The sequence below is a fragment of the Bos indicus x Bos taurus genome, chromosome 21 (assembly GCF_003369695.1).
Source record: "Bos indicus x Bos taurus breed Angus x Brahman F1 hybrid chromosome 21, Bos_hybrid_MaternalHap_v2.0, whole genome shotgun sequence".
Taxonomy (NCBI): Eukaryota; Metazoa; Chordata; class Mammalia; order Artiodactyla; family Bovidae; genus Bos; species Bos indicus x Bos taurus.
The window spans coordinates 19,773,771-19,786,891 of NC_040096.1; the positions used below are offsets into that span (position 1 = coordinate 19,773,771).

The 13,121-nt window shown below is 50.0% G+C and overlaps 1 protein-coding gene across 1 annotated transcript; it reads right to left on the reverse strand.

Annotated features, from left to right (window-relative positions):
- Nucleotides 1-980: 980 nt before the first annotated feature.
- LOC113879465 (myeloid-associated differentiation marker-like) lies at nucleotides 981-8,011 on the reverse strand. The gene is made up of 2 exons (XM_027520928.1): nucleotides 7,752-8,011; nucleotides 981-3,038 (listed from the first exon to the last, which is right to left on the reverse strand). The coding sequence occupies exon 2, from the start codon at nucleotides 2,889-2,891 to the stop codon at nucleotides 1,920-1,922; it is 972 nt and encodes a 323-aa protein (XP_027376729.1). The 5' UTR covers nucleotides 2,892-3,038; nucleotides 7,752-8,011; the 3' UTR covers nucleotides 981-1,919.
- Nucleotides 8,012-13,121: the final 5,110 nt, after the last annotated feature.

Here is a 13,121-nt window from a genome sequence, read left to right on the forward strand (position 1 = left end):
AGAGAAACATTTTATTTGCAAATTTTTCTTCTCTTGCCTTAAAATATGAATTTTATTTCATTCCCTCTTAAGATTTGCCTGCATTAGGATGACCTTCTGGAAGCCCTCCCCCTGCACCCCCCTACCAATGGGTGAAGATCACATGCTTCATTCCAGGACAGGAGTGAGTGGCAGCAGAGGGGGTCCTTCCCCTCTTCTCCCCCGCAGCTCTGCTTGCCTGGCCCCTCTGGTCCTGGTGACACCAGGATGCTGGGCTCTGAGGCTTTGTAATTGACAACAGGAGACCTGTGGGACCTTCACAGCCACCAGTTACTGTAAAGGCCTGCTGATCTCAATGCAGGGGAGCACAAGGGTGCACACACATGTACACACAGTGCACTGAGCATGCACACAAGCACACACCTTTATAGCGCGGCATCCAGATGCTGTCACGGCCCCTTTAAGAGCTAGGGGACAGGATCCTGGGCACTGGGGTGGGGCCCAACATCTAGTGTCACAGGCTGGGCCACACCCCCAGGCTCTAGTCCAGGCCTGGGTGGGGAGTCAGTGGGAGGGGCTCCCAGAGACCTCTGTTTGGGTGAGGGTGGGAATTGATTGGGACTCCTCTGAGCTCTAGGCAGATTTGCGGCAAGTAGAGTGGAGGAATTTGTTTTGTTTTCTTTCTTTTCTTTCATGTTTATACTGAGGTTGAAAAGGTTATTATGGACGTGGGAGAATAGAAAAAACCATTCTCTATGATTGATAGCAGTGCTGATAGGAATAAGAAGCTCCAGAAAATCTTTTTAAATTGTGCACATTTATATAGTTCAATTTAGGCCTGAGTCACAGAAAAGCAGGAATCAACATCAAAAAGCCACCGATACAGAAAAACACACGTATGTGTCCCCTCACACCCAACAATACAGTTCCTTTGACAATGGAAGCAGCAACCGCCACCCGCTACAAACCACCCGCCCAAGAAAATTTGACACTTTCTCTTGAAGAACAGAGTCACTCAGTAATTTTTGGCCCCCAGAACAGAAGGAAAAAAAGGAAAAACAAAACAAAACACCCAGACAGGTTGGCAGTGTCCATGTTCTCCCTGCAGAGGCAGGATCTGCTGTTTTGATCACTGAGTCAGGGGGACCACATCGCTGCCCCTCACAAACACTGCAGACAGGTGTCTTCAAGACCCTGGGGTTCTTCACCAGCTTTTTTTTTTTTTTTTTTTTGGATTCCCCAGAGAGTTGTTGGGATGGAAGGCATTTACCCCTGGCTTCCTCCAAGATGCCCTCTAAGCAACGGATGTTTAGTGAGCCTGCAAAAATTCTGGAGCCAATCTCCTGGAGGACTGAGCACCAGGTGGGGCCCAGGAACCCAGAGTATCTCAGGCAAGAATCTCGCCCACTAGAGATTATTGACCTTCAGAGGTTTTTTTTAACTTAAAGGGGAGGTGCACTATACAGTTGCTCTATAGGGAGAAAAAAAGCCCAATCCCTTCTTAACCGCCCACATCCCCTGAACTCCCCAACCACACCAGTAAGGCACTGCCAGGGGGACAGACACGCTTTGGCAATGAGGCCCCTCCGGAGGCCCAGCGTGTGAACAGCTGCACAGAGGGCTGTGTGCTGTGGAGTCAGCACCTTAGGAGGTGGTGGGCAGAGAAGGAAGGAGTCTGAGGTCCTGATGGATCAGAAGAAGGAAAATGGGGAGAGGTGGTCAGGACACAGGAGACAAGAAAACTAAGGACGATCAGAAAAGGGCCAAAAAGCAGAAAAGGAAGGAAAAATGAGAGAAGCAAGAGAAAGAGACAAAACAGAAATTGAACAACCAAAGAAACCAGGAAGGAGACAGAGCAGCAGGAGGGAAAGGAACAGAAAAGAGAGTGAGATGCGAGGGGAAGGATGTGAGGAGGGAGACAGCGAGCCAGGAAGAGGGCATCAGAGGATGTCAGAGTTCGGTGAGGATACCTCCTGTGAGTCCCTGGGCTGGTCCTCAGTCCCTACAGAGACCTGGTGGGCCCAGTACCCCAGGTCGGCCACGTAAATCAGCAGGTTGACAGCTGTCAGGACGGCCACAGCCAGGCGCTGGTCCCAGGCGCACATGTTGTAGGTGAGTTCGTCCATGCAGTCCTCATCACTGGACCTCTGGGGCTGCCCGCCGAGCTCCTCGATGAACTGGTAGAGCGGCCAGAGGACCAGAGCACTGATGTAGAAGAGGACAGACAGCAGGCTGAGCACTAGCTGGAAAATGGAGAAGGCTCTTGGCGGCATGTATTTCCATTCAGCCAGGCCCAGCAGGAGGACCACAGCTGCCAGGATGAAGCAGATGGAGTACACGGCCACACACCACTCCAGGGCCGGCTGGTGCAGGTACAGGGAGGTGTTGCTGAGGAAGGCAAAGATGACACCAGCCACGAAGGTCTCCAGTACCTTCAGCAGGGATCGCGTGGTGTGCACATAGAAGAAGATCTCCTTGAGCTTATAACAGTCCCATATGATGGCCACTTCTATGACATACAGCACAGATGCGATGCAGGAGAAAGCAGTGGCGGCGATGGCCCGGTCCCTGTAAGGACCATAAGGCACGAACTGTACGTAGGTGATGGAGTAGATGATGGAGGCCGAGAGGCAGATGAGGGCAGCGTAGCAGGTGTAGGTGACAGAGATGTTGTACCAGAAGAAAGGAAAGCTGGACGGGTGCCTGCAATACTCAACTACGGTAATGATGAAGGTCATGGCAAAACAGACACACCAGAAGGACATGGACCAGTTACCTATGGCCCCTCTCTGAAAGCCCATGTCAGCCACGAGTGAGAAGGCCACGCAGGTGGAGAAGAGCTGCGGCAGGCGGAGGCAGCAGCACGTGTCAAGCACGGCATCACGATATGGGGATGTCGACCGGGTGGACATGGTGCTGTGATGGTCAGGCAGGTCACGGTCACCAGTACAGCAGTAGTCTTCCTTGAGGACCCACCAGAGAAAGATCCGGTTCTGGAGGTAGATTGTGTCAGATGCCTGGAAAAGGCTCAGGGCCCTGTGAGGGCTGAGGCTCAGGACCTGTGGAGTTGGAACCAATGGCTCAGACACTCAGGTAAGAGCACAGCTGCTTCAAATGGTTCTCCCCACCCATCACCCTTGGCCTTGTCAGGAGACCTTGTCTTATCCCAAAGCTCCCAGCTGGTTGTGGTCTAGCCTCAAACCATGAACATTGTGGATCTCTCTAAGCTGACCATTATTTATGGAGACACAGAGATGGATGGTCCTTATCTTTAATCCCAACCCTTCAAGTCTCTCAAAATTGAAAATGAATATTAAAAAAAATTTTTGGTAACAAAATTCGACCCAAAGAGACATGAGACAAATTATGATCTTTTTTTATTTTACTCAATGTGACTGTTCAAAAGTTCAGTTCCCAAAACACTAATGTGTATGATTACAAAGTGCTTTCAGACCCCAGTGGGGTGTGATGTCATGTAGAGTAGATGTACTATGTCACCTGTATGGAGCTGAAAAGTCTGAATTCTAGAAAATATCTGACCCAAGGGTTTCAGAAAAGGGACTATGGAGTGTCCTTTTGACTAACCCCATTTTACAGATGAGAAAACTAAAGTAGGGGAATTAAATCCTTCCCTAAGGTGGCATGACCATGAAGTTGGAACCCCAGATAAATATACCAAAGCCGTGGGCATGAACTCTTTGCTCTACAGCACACATGGCAGAAATCCCATCAGGTGGAGCCTAGGACCAAAGCCTAGAATACACCCTCAGGGCCACGGCCTTCTTCCACAGCAACCTGAAAATACATGAATCCAGGCCTCTCATCCCTGCAGCCATCACTGAAGAAGCTGCCATGTGAGGGGACACAGCCCCACCCGGAGGAAGGCAGCTTCAGAAGTGAACAGGGAGGAGCCATGGGGTGAGAGCAAGGCCGTGGGGACAGGATGAAATGGGAAGTAGGGACTATTGTGACTCCCCTCCCCAATTTTGCTTTCACATGTCACTCTTTTGCATTGGGTCAGGGGACCCCAACCTAGCATGATTCCAAGGTGGAGTGTCATGGAGGAACCAAGGAACGAAATGTTAAAATGCCAGCTTTTTAAGCTCCAAGCAAGCCATCCACGTGCAAATCTAATCCTTTTAAGGGCAGGATCAGAGAGAGGAGGCCCCTGCAGGACCCCTGGGAGGGGCCAGCCCTGAGGATGCGCCCGGGACTGGGGTGGGGGCGGGGTGACAGAGTGGAGATGACTGGGGGGATCCCAGGGTCCCAGGGGCCCTGAGGCAGCCCAGTAGGGGTCTTCTGACCCAGAAGGGATGCAGGCATGGAGCCAACCCTCCCATGGAGGAGGGGCCGGGACTGGAACTGAGATAGGAGAACAGGGGCCTGAAGGGGTTTCAGGGCTGTGACAGGGACACGTGGCCAGAGTGGCAGGGACCCTGGAGACCATGTAATTGCCCAGGTCACTGCCCAAGACAGTCCCTCCAGCCAGAGCTGCAGTCCTGCTCACACAGGGCCTCCTCCAGGGTCCAGTATTAGGGGGAGTGAGGCCCCTCCCAGCCCCCACCCCCCCTCTGCAGGGACAGCCGCCCTGTTTCCAAGGGACTATTTGCTGAGAGGCCCCCAGGGCGGAAGGGCCAGCAGCCTGAGCCCCAGCCAGCTTCCTGCCATCAGGGGCCTTGTTGCCTTTGCTGATAATAAACCCTGGGACAAGCTGAGGCTGGAAAGAGAAACAGAGAGCAAACCTGAGAACCTCCCTGGCCTCCCAAAACTCCTTGAGCCCCATTGCAGGGGAGCCCTGGAGGCTGCTGGCCTCCTAGTGGGCACTGCCAGGGTGGGGAAGGGTCACTGGGGTGAGGGAGGGAGGGAGTGTCATGCTCTGTGTACCCCAGTTTGATCCCAGTTTAATTACTTGAACTCACCCTGAAATTCCACCTAAGATAAGAGACAACTTGAATGCTTTGAATCCATTGAATGCATCAGAGAGAGGATATGGAGAAGAGGAGGCATGGGGGTTCCAACCACGTGACCCTGGGTCAGGCCTGTGCCCTCTCTGTTCCCTGACCTGGAAAGCAGGAAGTGGAAGTTTGTCTGAGTCTCCCAGCAGCCCCTCCTCCACTCTAATCTGTGAGCCTGGGCGTGGTGCCCCTGTCAGAGCACAGCCGATGTGGCTGAGCCCTGCCTGCCCGGCAGCCAGGCATGTGGACTGGAAGACAGTGAGCTGGGAAGGTCATGGCCAGAACAGAGGAAGGAACGAGGAGGTGCCAGAAGGGCAGAGAAGGGTGAGATGAGATGGACACTCAGAGTGACAAGGAGTAGAGCCTTCATAGCTGGATGATCATGGCAAGCTACTCAATAGAACCTCAGTTTCCCCTTCTGTTCAATGTCTCTATACCTACTTTGTGTCAATTAAATGAATAAAAGCATGTGACGGGTTCATCAGAAGGCCTGTCACATGGAACCCTCAATCTGTGCCAGCTACCTCCCCGCCCCCCTCACAGAGGACCCAGAAGGCCCTGGCTCTGGACATCAGCACATGCAGCTTGATGTGCTGCAGATCAGGGGCTGCAAACCAGCTTGCACTGCAGGTGGACTCTTGATGTGTTCAGTTTCCACCACAGTGTTTTCATGAAAAAATGATGTGGGATCACTAGCATTACTATTTCTTCCCTGAGTGGTGGCTGCACATTGTTTTAATTTCACGTGACAATTCGGATTACAGCTCCTTTTCAAGCCTCAGGAGATACAGTGTCACCTGGTTTTGTTCCCTTGGCAGTGATGTTGCTGGAGACAAGCAGCTGCTAGCCTCTATTCTTTATATTGTTTTCCATCCTCATCTCTGTTTAGTATTTTCTATAGTTCTCTCATTCTCATGTATAACTGACATAAAGCAGGACTATGATCATCTCTCCTGTGACTGGTTTCCCGTCTTCGGCATGGCCAAGCTTCCTGTCTGCTCACAGCAGCGTCCACCCCTCCATCGAGGGAGCATCCATGTCCTCAACCTCAACCTCAGCCTTCAATACATTTCAAATGCTGTAAAATCACGTGTAGACATGTGTGTACACACAAGCATACATGTTTGTACATACATGCATACGTGTTTGTAGGGAATATCTGTATCTTTTTTCCTGTTTTGTCAACATGAGACCACGTCTTCCCAGAGCATCTTGCTTTTGCACCACCCCAGACAGGTGCAGCTGGTCCTCTCCAGGGGTCCTAGTGCTCTCCATCCCCTTATTTCCTTCCCTCCTGGCTCCTTGGGCATCAGTGGACCCTCCCCTGTGAGTCTCAGACACAGGGACATAGGATGGGACAAGGGATCCTGGGATCCAAGTGACCACCATGCTCTAGGGCAGGAGGTCAGCAAGTTTTTCTGAGAAATTTTAAAAAATATATGACAATATATTTTTCATTTCTGGAAATTAAATCTGGTTTCCTAGATCTGCAACAAATTATCACAAGCCTGGCAGCTTAAAACAGCAGAAACCTGTTCTCTCAGAGTTCTGGAGGTCAGCGTTTTGAAACAAGGTGTCAGCAGGGCTGCTCTGTCCCTGATGCCCCAGGGGAGGGTCCCTCTTTGCCTCTTTTAGCTTCTGGAGGCCCTTAAGCTCGTCGCATGTTACTGAACTCTGGCTTGTCCGGTCATCTTTCAAGAAGCCAAACACCGAGAGATGAGTGCTGGGCTTTGCCTGGGACGAGGTGCGGCTCCCCCACTGTGAACACAATCATCACCCACGTCTGTGCATCAGCCCATGTTGGACGGTGGTTTGAAAAAAATACTCATGAACTTTCCACCTTTTTTTTGTATCAACTTGGAGGATTTGGTTTTTTCCAGTTTAGTAGGTCTGAGGTGAGAAAAAGATTGTATGAAGAGTCAGCCACTGACTCTTCTCCTGCACTGAAAGCTCCTGCAGGGAATTGTCTCAGTGGAAATCCACCCCTGGCATGCCCCCACCCCCACCCCAGGGGACACACTCTGGCCAAATCAAGTGATCTGACCCGTCTTAAAAGGAGAGACTGCGTCAGACCTCCTTTCTTCCTCACACTGTGGTGACGCTAAGGCTGTGTCCCGCCAACACACTAGAACCCCTCCTCCTTCCAGGGACTGGAGTTAGGGGGAGGTGGGCGCAGATGCCCTGGCCTCAGGCATCAGGACTGGAACCACAGAGCTGGGGCTGGATTCAGTTCCCTAGAAAGCTGACCCCCTCTTCTCCCTCCCTTGCCTGCAGACACCTCTATAAGGGGGCAGGCTTTTCACAGTTTAGTTTCCTTTTTGCCTTTAATTAATTGTCCTTCTTGGAAGAATACTAATTAGGTGTGACAGGAAGACGTGGGTATGGAGTTCCCTCCTACTTCCAGGTCTTGAAATAAGAGCTCTAACTGCAAAATATTGGAATTATTTAGAGATCCATGCAGGAACCAATGTTCTTTACAACTGAAAACATACATGGACCAGCTTGTATTGAAAGTAGAAAACCCATTTTTTTCTTGATTACAGGGTCATATCTCCAGTTTTGCCCATCTGCCAAGATGCGTGCCAGTGGACTTGTAAAAGGGATGGATGTAGGTCCCTTCCCCCCACTTCACTGGCTCATCCAGAACAGATTTAAAACAAACAAGCAATTCTTCCTTGGGAAGAAAGTGGTACAGAGTCACAAACAAGCCATTTCCCACTTCTGCAGGGTCCAACTGGCCCCAAAGTTCCAAACAGCAAAGAATACACACAAACAGGTGGGAAGGGGGGCTCCTGGGACCCACACCCCTCTACTCACTCAGTCAAGAGCTCCGTCCTCCTTCAGAGGCCAGTTTCCTTCTCTTAACAGAAAGTGAAAGCTCCCTGTGATGAAGGCCTGGGGAGGGTCAGGGCTACTTCCTGAAACTAGCAAGTTCGGCAGCTGCTGGAAAAGACCTATAGATCTTCCTGGGAATAGCTGGCACTCCACCCTATCTTCCCAGTGGCACTCTGCCCCTTGCTCTAGGAAGAAAGGGAGGGGCTGGAGACTTGGGGACCTGACTCCTGCCTGGACGCTGAACATTGTCTCCCAAGTCAGGCCCAGCTGCTTGTTGCTGAACAAGCCAATAGAGAGCTAAGTCTCGGGCTTAAGAAAAGTAGCTTTGTTCATCAGTGATATTGGCCTTTAGTTTTCTTTTTTTGTGGGATCTTTGTCAGGTTTTGGTATTAGGGTGATGGTGGCCTCATAGAATGAGTTTGGAAGTTTACCTTCCTCTACAATTTTCTGGAAGAGTTTGAGCAGGATAGGTGTTAGCTCTTCTCTAAATTTTTGGTAGAATTCAGCTGTGAAGCCGTCTGGACCTGGGCTTTTGTTTGCTGGAAGATTTTTGATTACAGTTTCAATTTCCGTGCTTGTGATGGGTCTGTTAAGGGCTGGTGCACTGGGACGACCCAGAGGGAGGGGAGGGGAGGGAGGAGGGTGGAGGGTTCAGGATGGGGAACGCGGGTATACCTGTGGCGGATTCATTTTGATATTTGGCAAAACTAATACAATATTGTAAAGTTTAAAAATAAAATAAAATTAAAAAAAAAAAGAAGAAAAGTAGCTTTATCTTAAGGAAGCCGGCAAGAAGGTGTTTTACTGCCCAGAAGAATCAACTCCCAGCACGGCAAGGCTCAGCCGGGATTTGTAGGAGGAGGGGAGCAGGAAATGGCTGCAGGCTGCATGCCAGGGGTGCGCTGTGCTTCTATTTTAGGGGACTTTACAGTAACCACCAGGAGCCTTTCTGGGCTGAGAATATGTGGTGTTACTTGTTCAGATCAGCACATCAGTTCGAGGGGTCAGTGGTTCTATATTTTCTAGAGAAAAAAGAATTGAGGCAGAAACAGAGCTTAACTGGCAAAGCAAAACTGAAACCAGAAAACATCAAACTCTGTTTAAGTATTCATAAGCCCTTGGTTGAAAAACAAGCAAGGCTACAAATGGGTGCCGGTGACCTGCCTGACCACCATGATCACCATGTGCCCGTCCTCAGGCCTGGGCCCCAAGCCCATCATAGGCTTCTTCCTCCACTTGGGGCATCTGCTCTCCACCAGTGTGATCTTCTCGCTGGGGGCCACTGAGGGGGGCGTAATTAACTGGTGCATGTTCATGGTGCCTCTGGTTTACCGAGACCCTCACCATCTTCATAGGAGAGTTTGTGGGCTCCCTTCTCCTGGGACAGCTTTCTCTGCAACCACGCCTTTTACTTCTCCATCTCCTGCCTCTCAATGACCATCATCTTCGGTGCCACCTACATCAAGTTCTTGCCTCCAGGCTCCACCCGAAACTGGGTCATCAGTGCCACTGCATTTGCCTTAGTGGCTGCTGTACTCTACGCCATTGAAGCGTTCTGGATCATATCCAGCCTGGAGGCATGGTCTGGTTCAAGCCAGCCTTCCCAGGCCTGCTCAAGAGGCCAGAGAGTTATGCTGAGTGGCTCATCATCGCCTTCATCAGCAGCTCCCACCAGTATCAGCATCAGCCAGCCCTACGTTCGTAGTTGTGTCCTCAAGTCCCTGGGGTTCTTCACCAGCTCCTGTTTTCATTCTCCAGAGATTGGTTGGGGGTGGAACTTATCCCAAATTCCTTTAACATGCCCTCTAGGCAGCCACTGTGAGGCTGAGCATCAGGTGGGGCCCCGGGATCCAAATTCTCTGCTTCAGGACTCTTGCCCATTGGGAATCAGTGACCTTCAGAATTTTTGTTTTTGTTACTTAAAGGGGAGGTGCACTATACACTCCCTTCTATTGGGAGAAAGGAGACCTGATGCCTAGCTACCTACCTTCACTCCTTCTCATCTTCATCCAGTCCGATGGCTTTATGATTCCACTCAGTTGACAAATATGCCTGTGCACCAAGTGTGTGCCCGGCAGTTTTCTAGACAATGGACAGATAGCAGAGAAGATAACTAGTAGTTCCCCCCTCATGGAGCTTATCCTCTAGGACACAAGATGGAAAATCTGGGAACCAAAGTGTAATATCATGTCAGTTCAGTTCAGTTCAGTTCAGTCGGTCAGTCGTGTCCGACTCTTTGTGACTCCATGAATCATAGCACGCCAGGCCTTCCTGTCCATCACCAACTCCCGGAGTTCACTCAGACTCACGTCCATCGAGTCAGTGATGCCATCCAGCCATCTCATCCTCTGTCAGCCCCTTCTCCTCCTGCCCCCAATCCCTCCCAGCATCAGAGTCTTTTCCAATGAGTCAACTCTTCACATTAGGTGGCCAAAGTACTTGAGTTTCAGCTTTAGCATCATTTCTTCCAAAGAAATCCCAGGGTTGATCTCTTTTAGAATGGAATATCAGCTCAGTGGATGATAAATACTATGATAAAGGGAAAACAGGTGAAAAAGAGTGTTATTGGAATGCAGGGATGGGCAAGGCTGCTATTTTAGGTGGTTGGAGGTCAGGCCATCTATGGATGTGACCCACCCCTCACCAAGAGATTCTGATTCATTGGAGCTGAGTGAAGTGAATTGGCTGTATGATGATAACTCCCCAGTTCTGGCCTCCAGAGCTGATCTCTACAGAGACCCTGAGTCATATGCAACTGCCTCCAGATCTCTCCCTCTGGATGTCTCATGATGCCTCACACTCACCATTTCTGGTCCCATCTCCTGATCCCCCCTAGCGCCAACACACACAGATCCTTCCTTGTCTTTCCCATCTTAAGATGACGGCACCACCTTCACAGATGCGCTTCACAAAATACTGTGAATCCACACCACACACACACACACACAAACACACACACACACACACACACTCTTCCTCCTCTCTAGAGCATCCACTTGATCTTGGTCCAGATCCATCCAGCCTTCTCACCTGTGCTCCCCCCATAAGCTTCTCACTGCTTCCTCTATTTCCATTCTTTGCCTCAAAGTCAGCTTGGGCTGAACTCAAACTAAGTTACATTTGACCACTTTTCTTTGCTCCCTCAAACTGCACAATATCACCTCCAAAGCCCTGTAGGTTCGCACCCCTTTCTACCTCTCCAGCTTCATCGCCTCCCTCCCTCCAGTCACTGAGAAGTACTTCCAGTTCCCCTTGGTCATCTCAGGGCCTTTCCTGCTACATGTCTACACACCCCAACCCTGAACGGAGACCAGAACTCAGACTGGAACATAGTAGTCCTGTCCAGTCAACGTCACTCTGAGCCTCAGTTTCCTCATCCAGAAAATGGAGATAATAGCACCAGTTTTTAAAAATTTATTTATTTTTTATTAAAGGATAATTGCTTTACAGATAGCACCAGTTTTTAAAGGAGAAGATTCTTGATTACATCCTGCAGAAAACACCTCTACCAACTTAGGCAGAGAATGACTGTCTTAGAAGGCTGCTAGAGAATTATTAGGGAGAGACGGGCCTGAGAGCAGGCTTAGACCAGGAAGGAGGGGTGCTGGGCAGCTGGGGCACAGGCAAGGGCAGCTGGTCCAGCCACCATGGCCCCTGGCAGCAGACTCTGGATGCTACTCAGGCCCCAGCAGAAGGAATTCCGATCTGACCTGGTGTCTGTGTATCACCTGCTCCTTAGGTGTGTGTCCAGACTTCACATGGCGGCAGGTCAAATATTTACCTGACCTTTTGAGTTTCTTATTGAGGGTGAGGCCCAGTTTCTCCTCAAGATTCACACGATGGGGACATCCTCAAATATGAGGTGGGGGGAAGTTCAGGTTCTCAATTGTTCTTCTCCCTGGAGATGTTCATCATACAAGGCCATGGGAAAGTTGGGAGAATTAAAAGAGAACAAAGGAATCACTGATTCTCAAACACTTCCCCTAAAAGCAGAAGGGATGGAATGTACTCTGGTCAGGAGGTCCAGGCAGGAAGCAGCCTGAGGTTGTAAGCTTGTGTTAATACTTATTCAATAAACTCCTGCAACATACAAGGCCTTCTGCCTCAGCACTGGGAAAACTTCAGTGAATAAAGGACAAGATACCTCTGCTTTGTGGATCTATATTCTAGAGTTTATCTTTGAAGCCTCATGTTTTCCATGAAAGTAAACGTGGGATATTGCATTCCTTTTTATAATACCCCATAATAATATACTCATAACATATCAGACTTGTTTCAATACAAAAGTAACAACTTCCTACTAATGGGCTGGTGGCTGAGCCATCCTATTTGCTTGAAGATACTAGAAGACGAGGTCTTTATGTGCCTATATTTAAGCACATTGTGGTTGACACATGAACAAAGCTGGATCAGAGTACATGTGATCAGGGGGAGTATACACGGGGCAGCCAAAACCTGTGAGAGAGGAGCAGAGGGTCCGAAAAATGATGGAGGGTTCTGGGGTCCTGCCAGCCTCTGACAAGGTCCAGGAACAGACTATTCAAGAAGCATTTCTTGCCTGAAGTAGCAGAAAGAACACCAGGCTTTCTTCTAAGGGTTTTCCCTAAGGAGTGGTCCCATACTAGCAATGGGAGTGTTACTGGGGGCAGTGGTTTGGGCTGATGGGCCAAGCACTTGAGGGATTTATGGAAACAGATGCTGGTTGGAGTGGGGGGTGAGGAGATGGGCTTGAACTAAGCTCCCCCACCCCTACTGCTTCTCCATTCCTGGTCAGAAGCAGTCCCAGAAAAGACCAACTGGGCAAACCTCACCAGCCCAGCCTGGCTCCAGAAGAGACCTCAGGTGACAGGTCACAGGTTCTGTCAGCTGAGAAAGGGGCCCTGAGGACTTGGGCTACAGCGGGGCTGCTGTGGACACAACAGTTACAAGAGGTCGTATGTGTCGTGCTCACTGCAGGTCGAGCTCTGCTGTGGATTCATTTGTTCCTCCCAGCAGCCCCTGAACTATGTTCTCAGTCCCCATTTTCACAGGCACAGAGATCAACCGATCGTGTTTACAGAGGTTTAGGTGTCAGAGCTGGGATTTGAACACATTCATGTGGGTTTAGGACCTTAAAATCTCCTTGGGTTTGATTTGTACCTTAGACCCAAAGGGACAGAGTGGCCAATATGTTTTTCAGCACCAACAGACTGACCTGGTGACATCACCTCCATTTCATTCATCTTCAGGGATGTTATTATTGTCATCCCCATTGTACAGATGATGATTCTGAGGCTCAGAGAGTGTGTTATGTTTTTTGCTCAAGTTTACACAGTCACTTCCTGTCAGAGCCCAGATTTGAATACAGGTCTT

Excerpts from the sequence above, each read along its gene's own strand:
- LOC113879465 (XM_027520928.1), bottom strand. The coding sequence starts at position 2,891 with ATGTCCACCCGGTCGACATCCCCATATCGTGATGCCGTGCTTGACACG.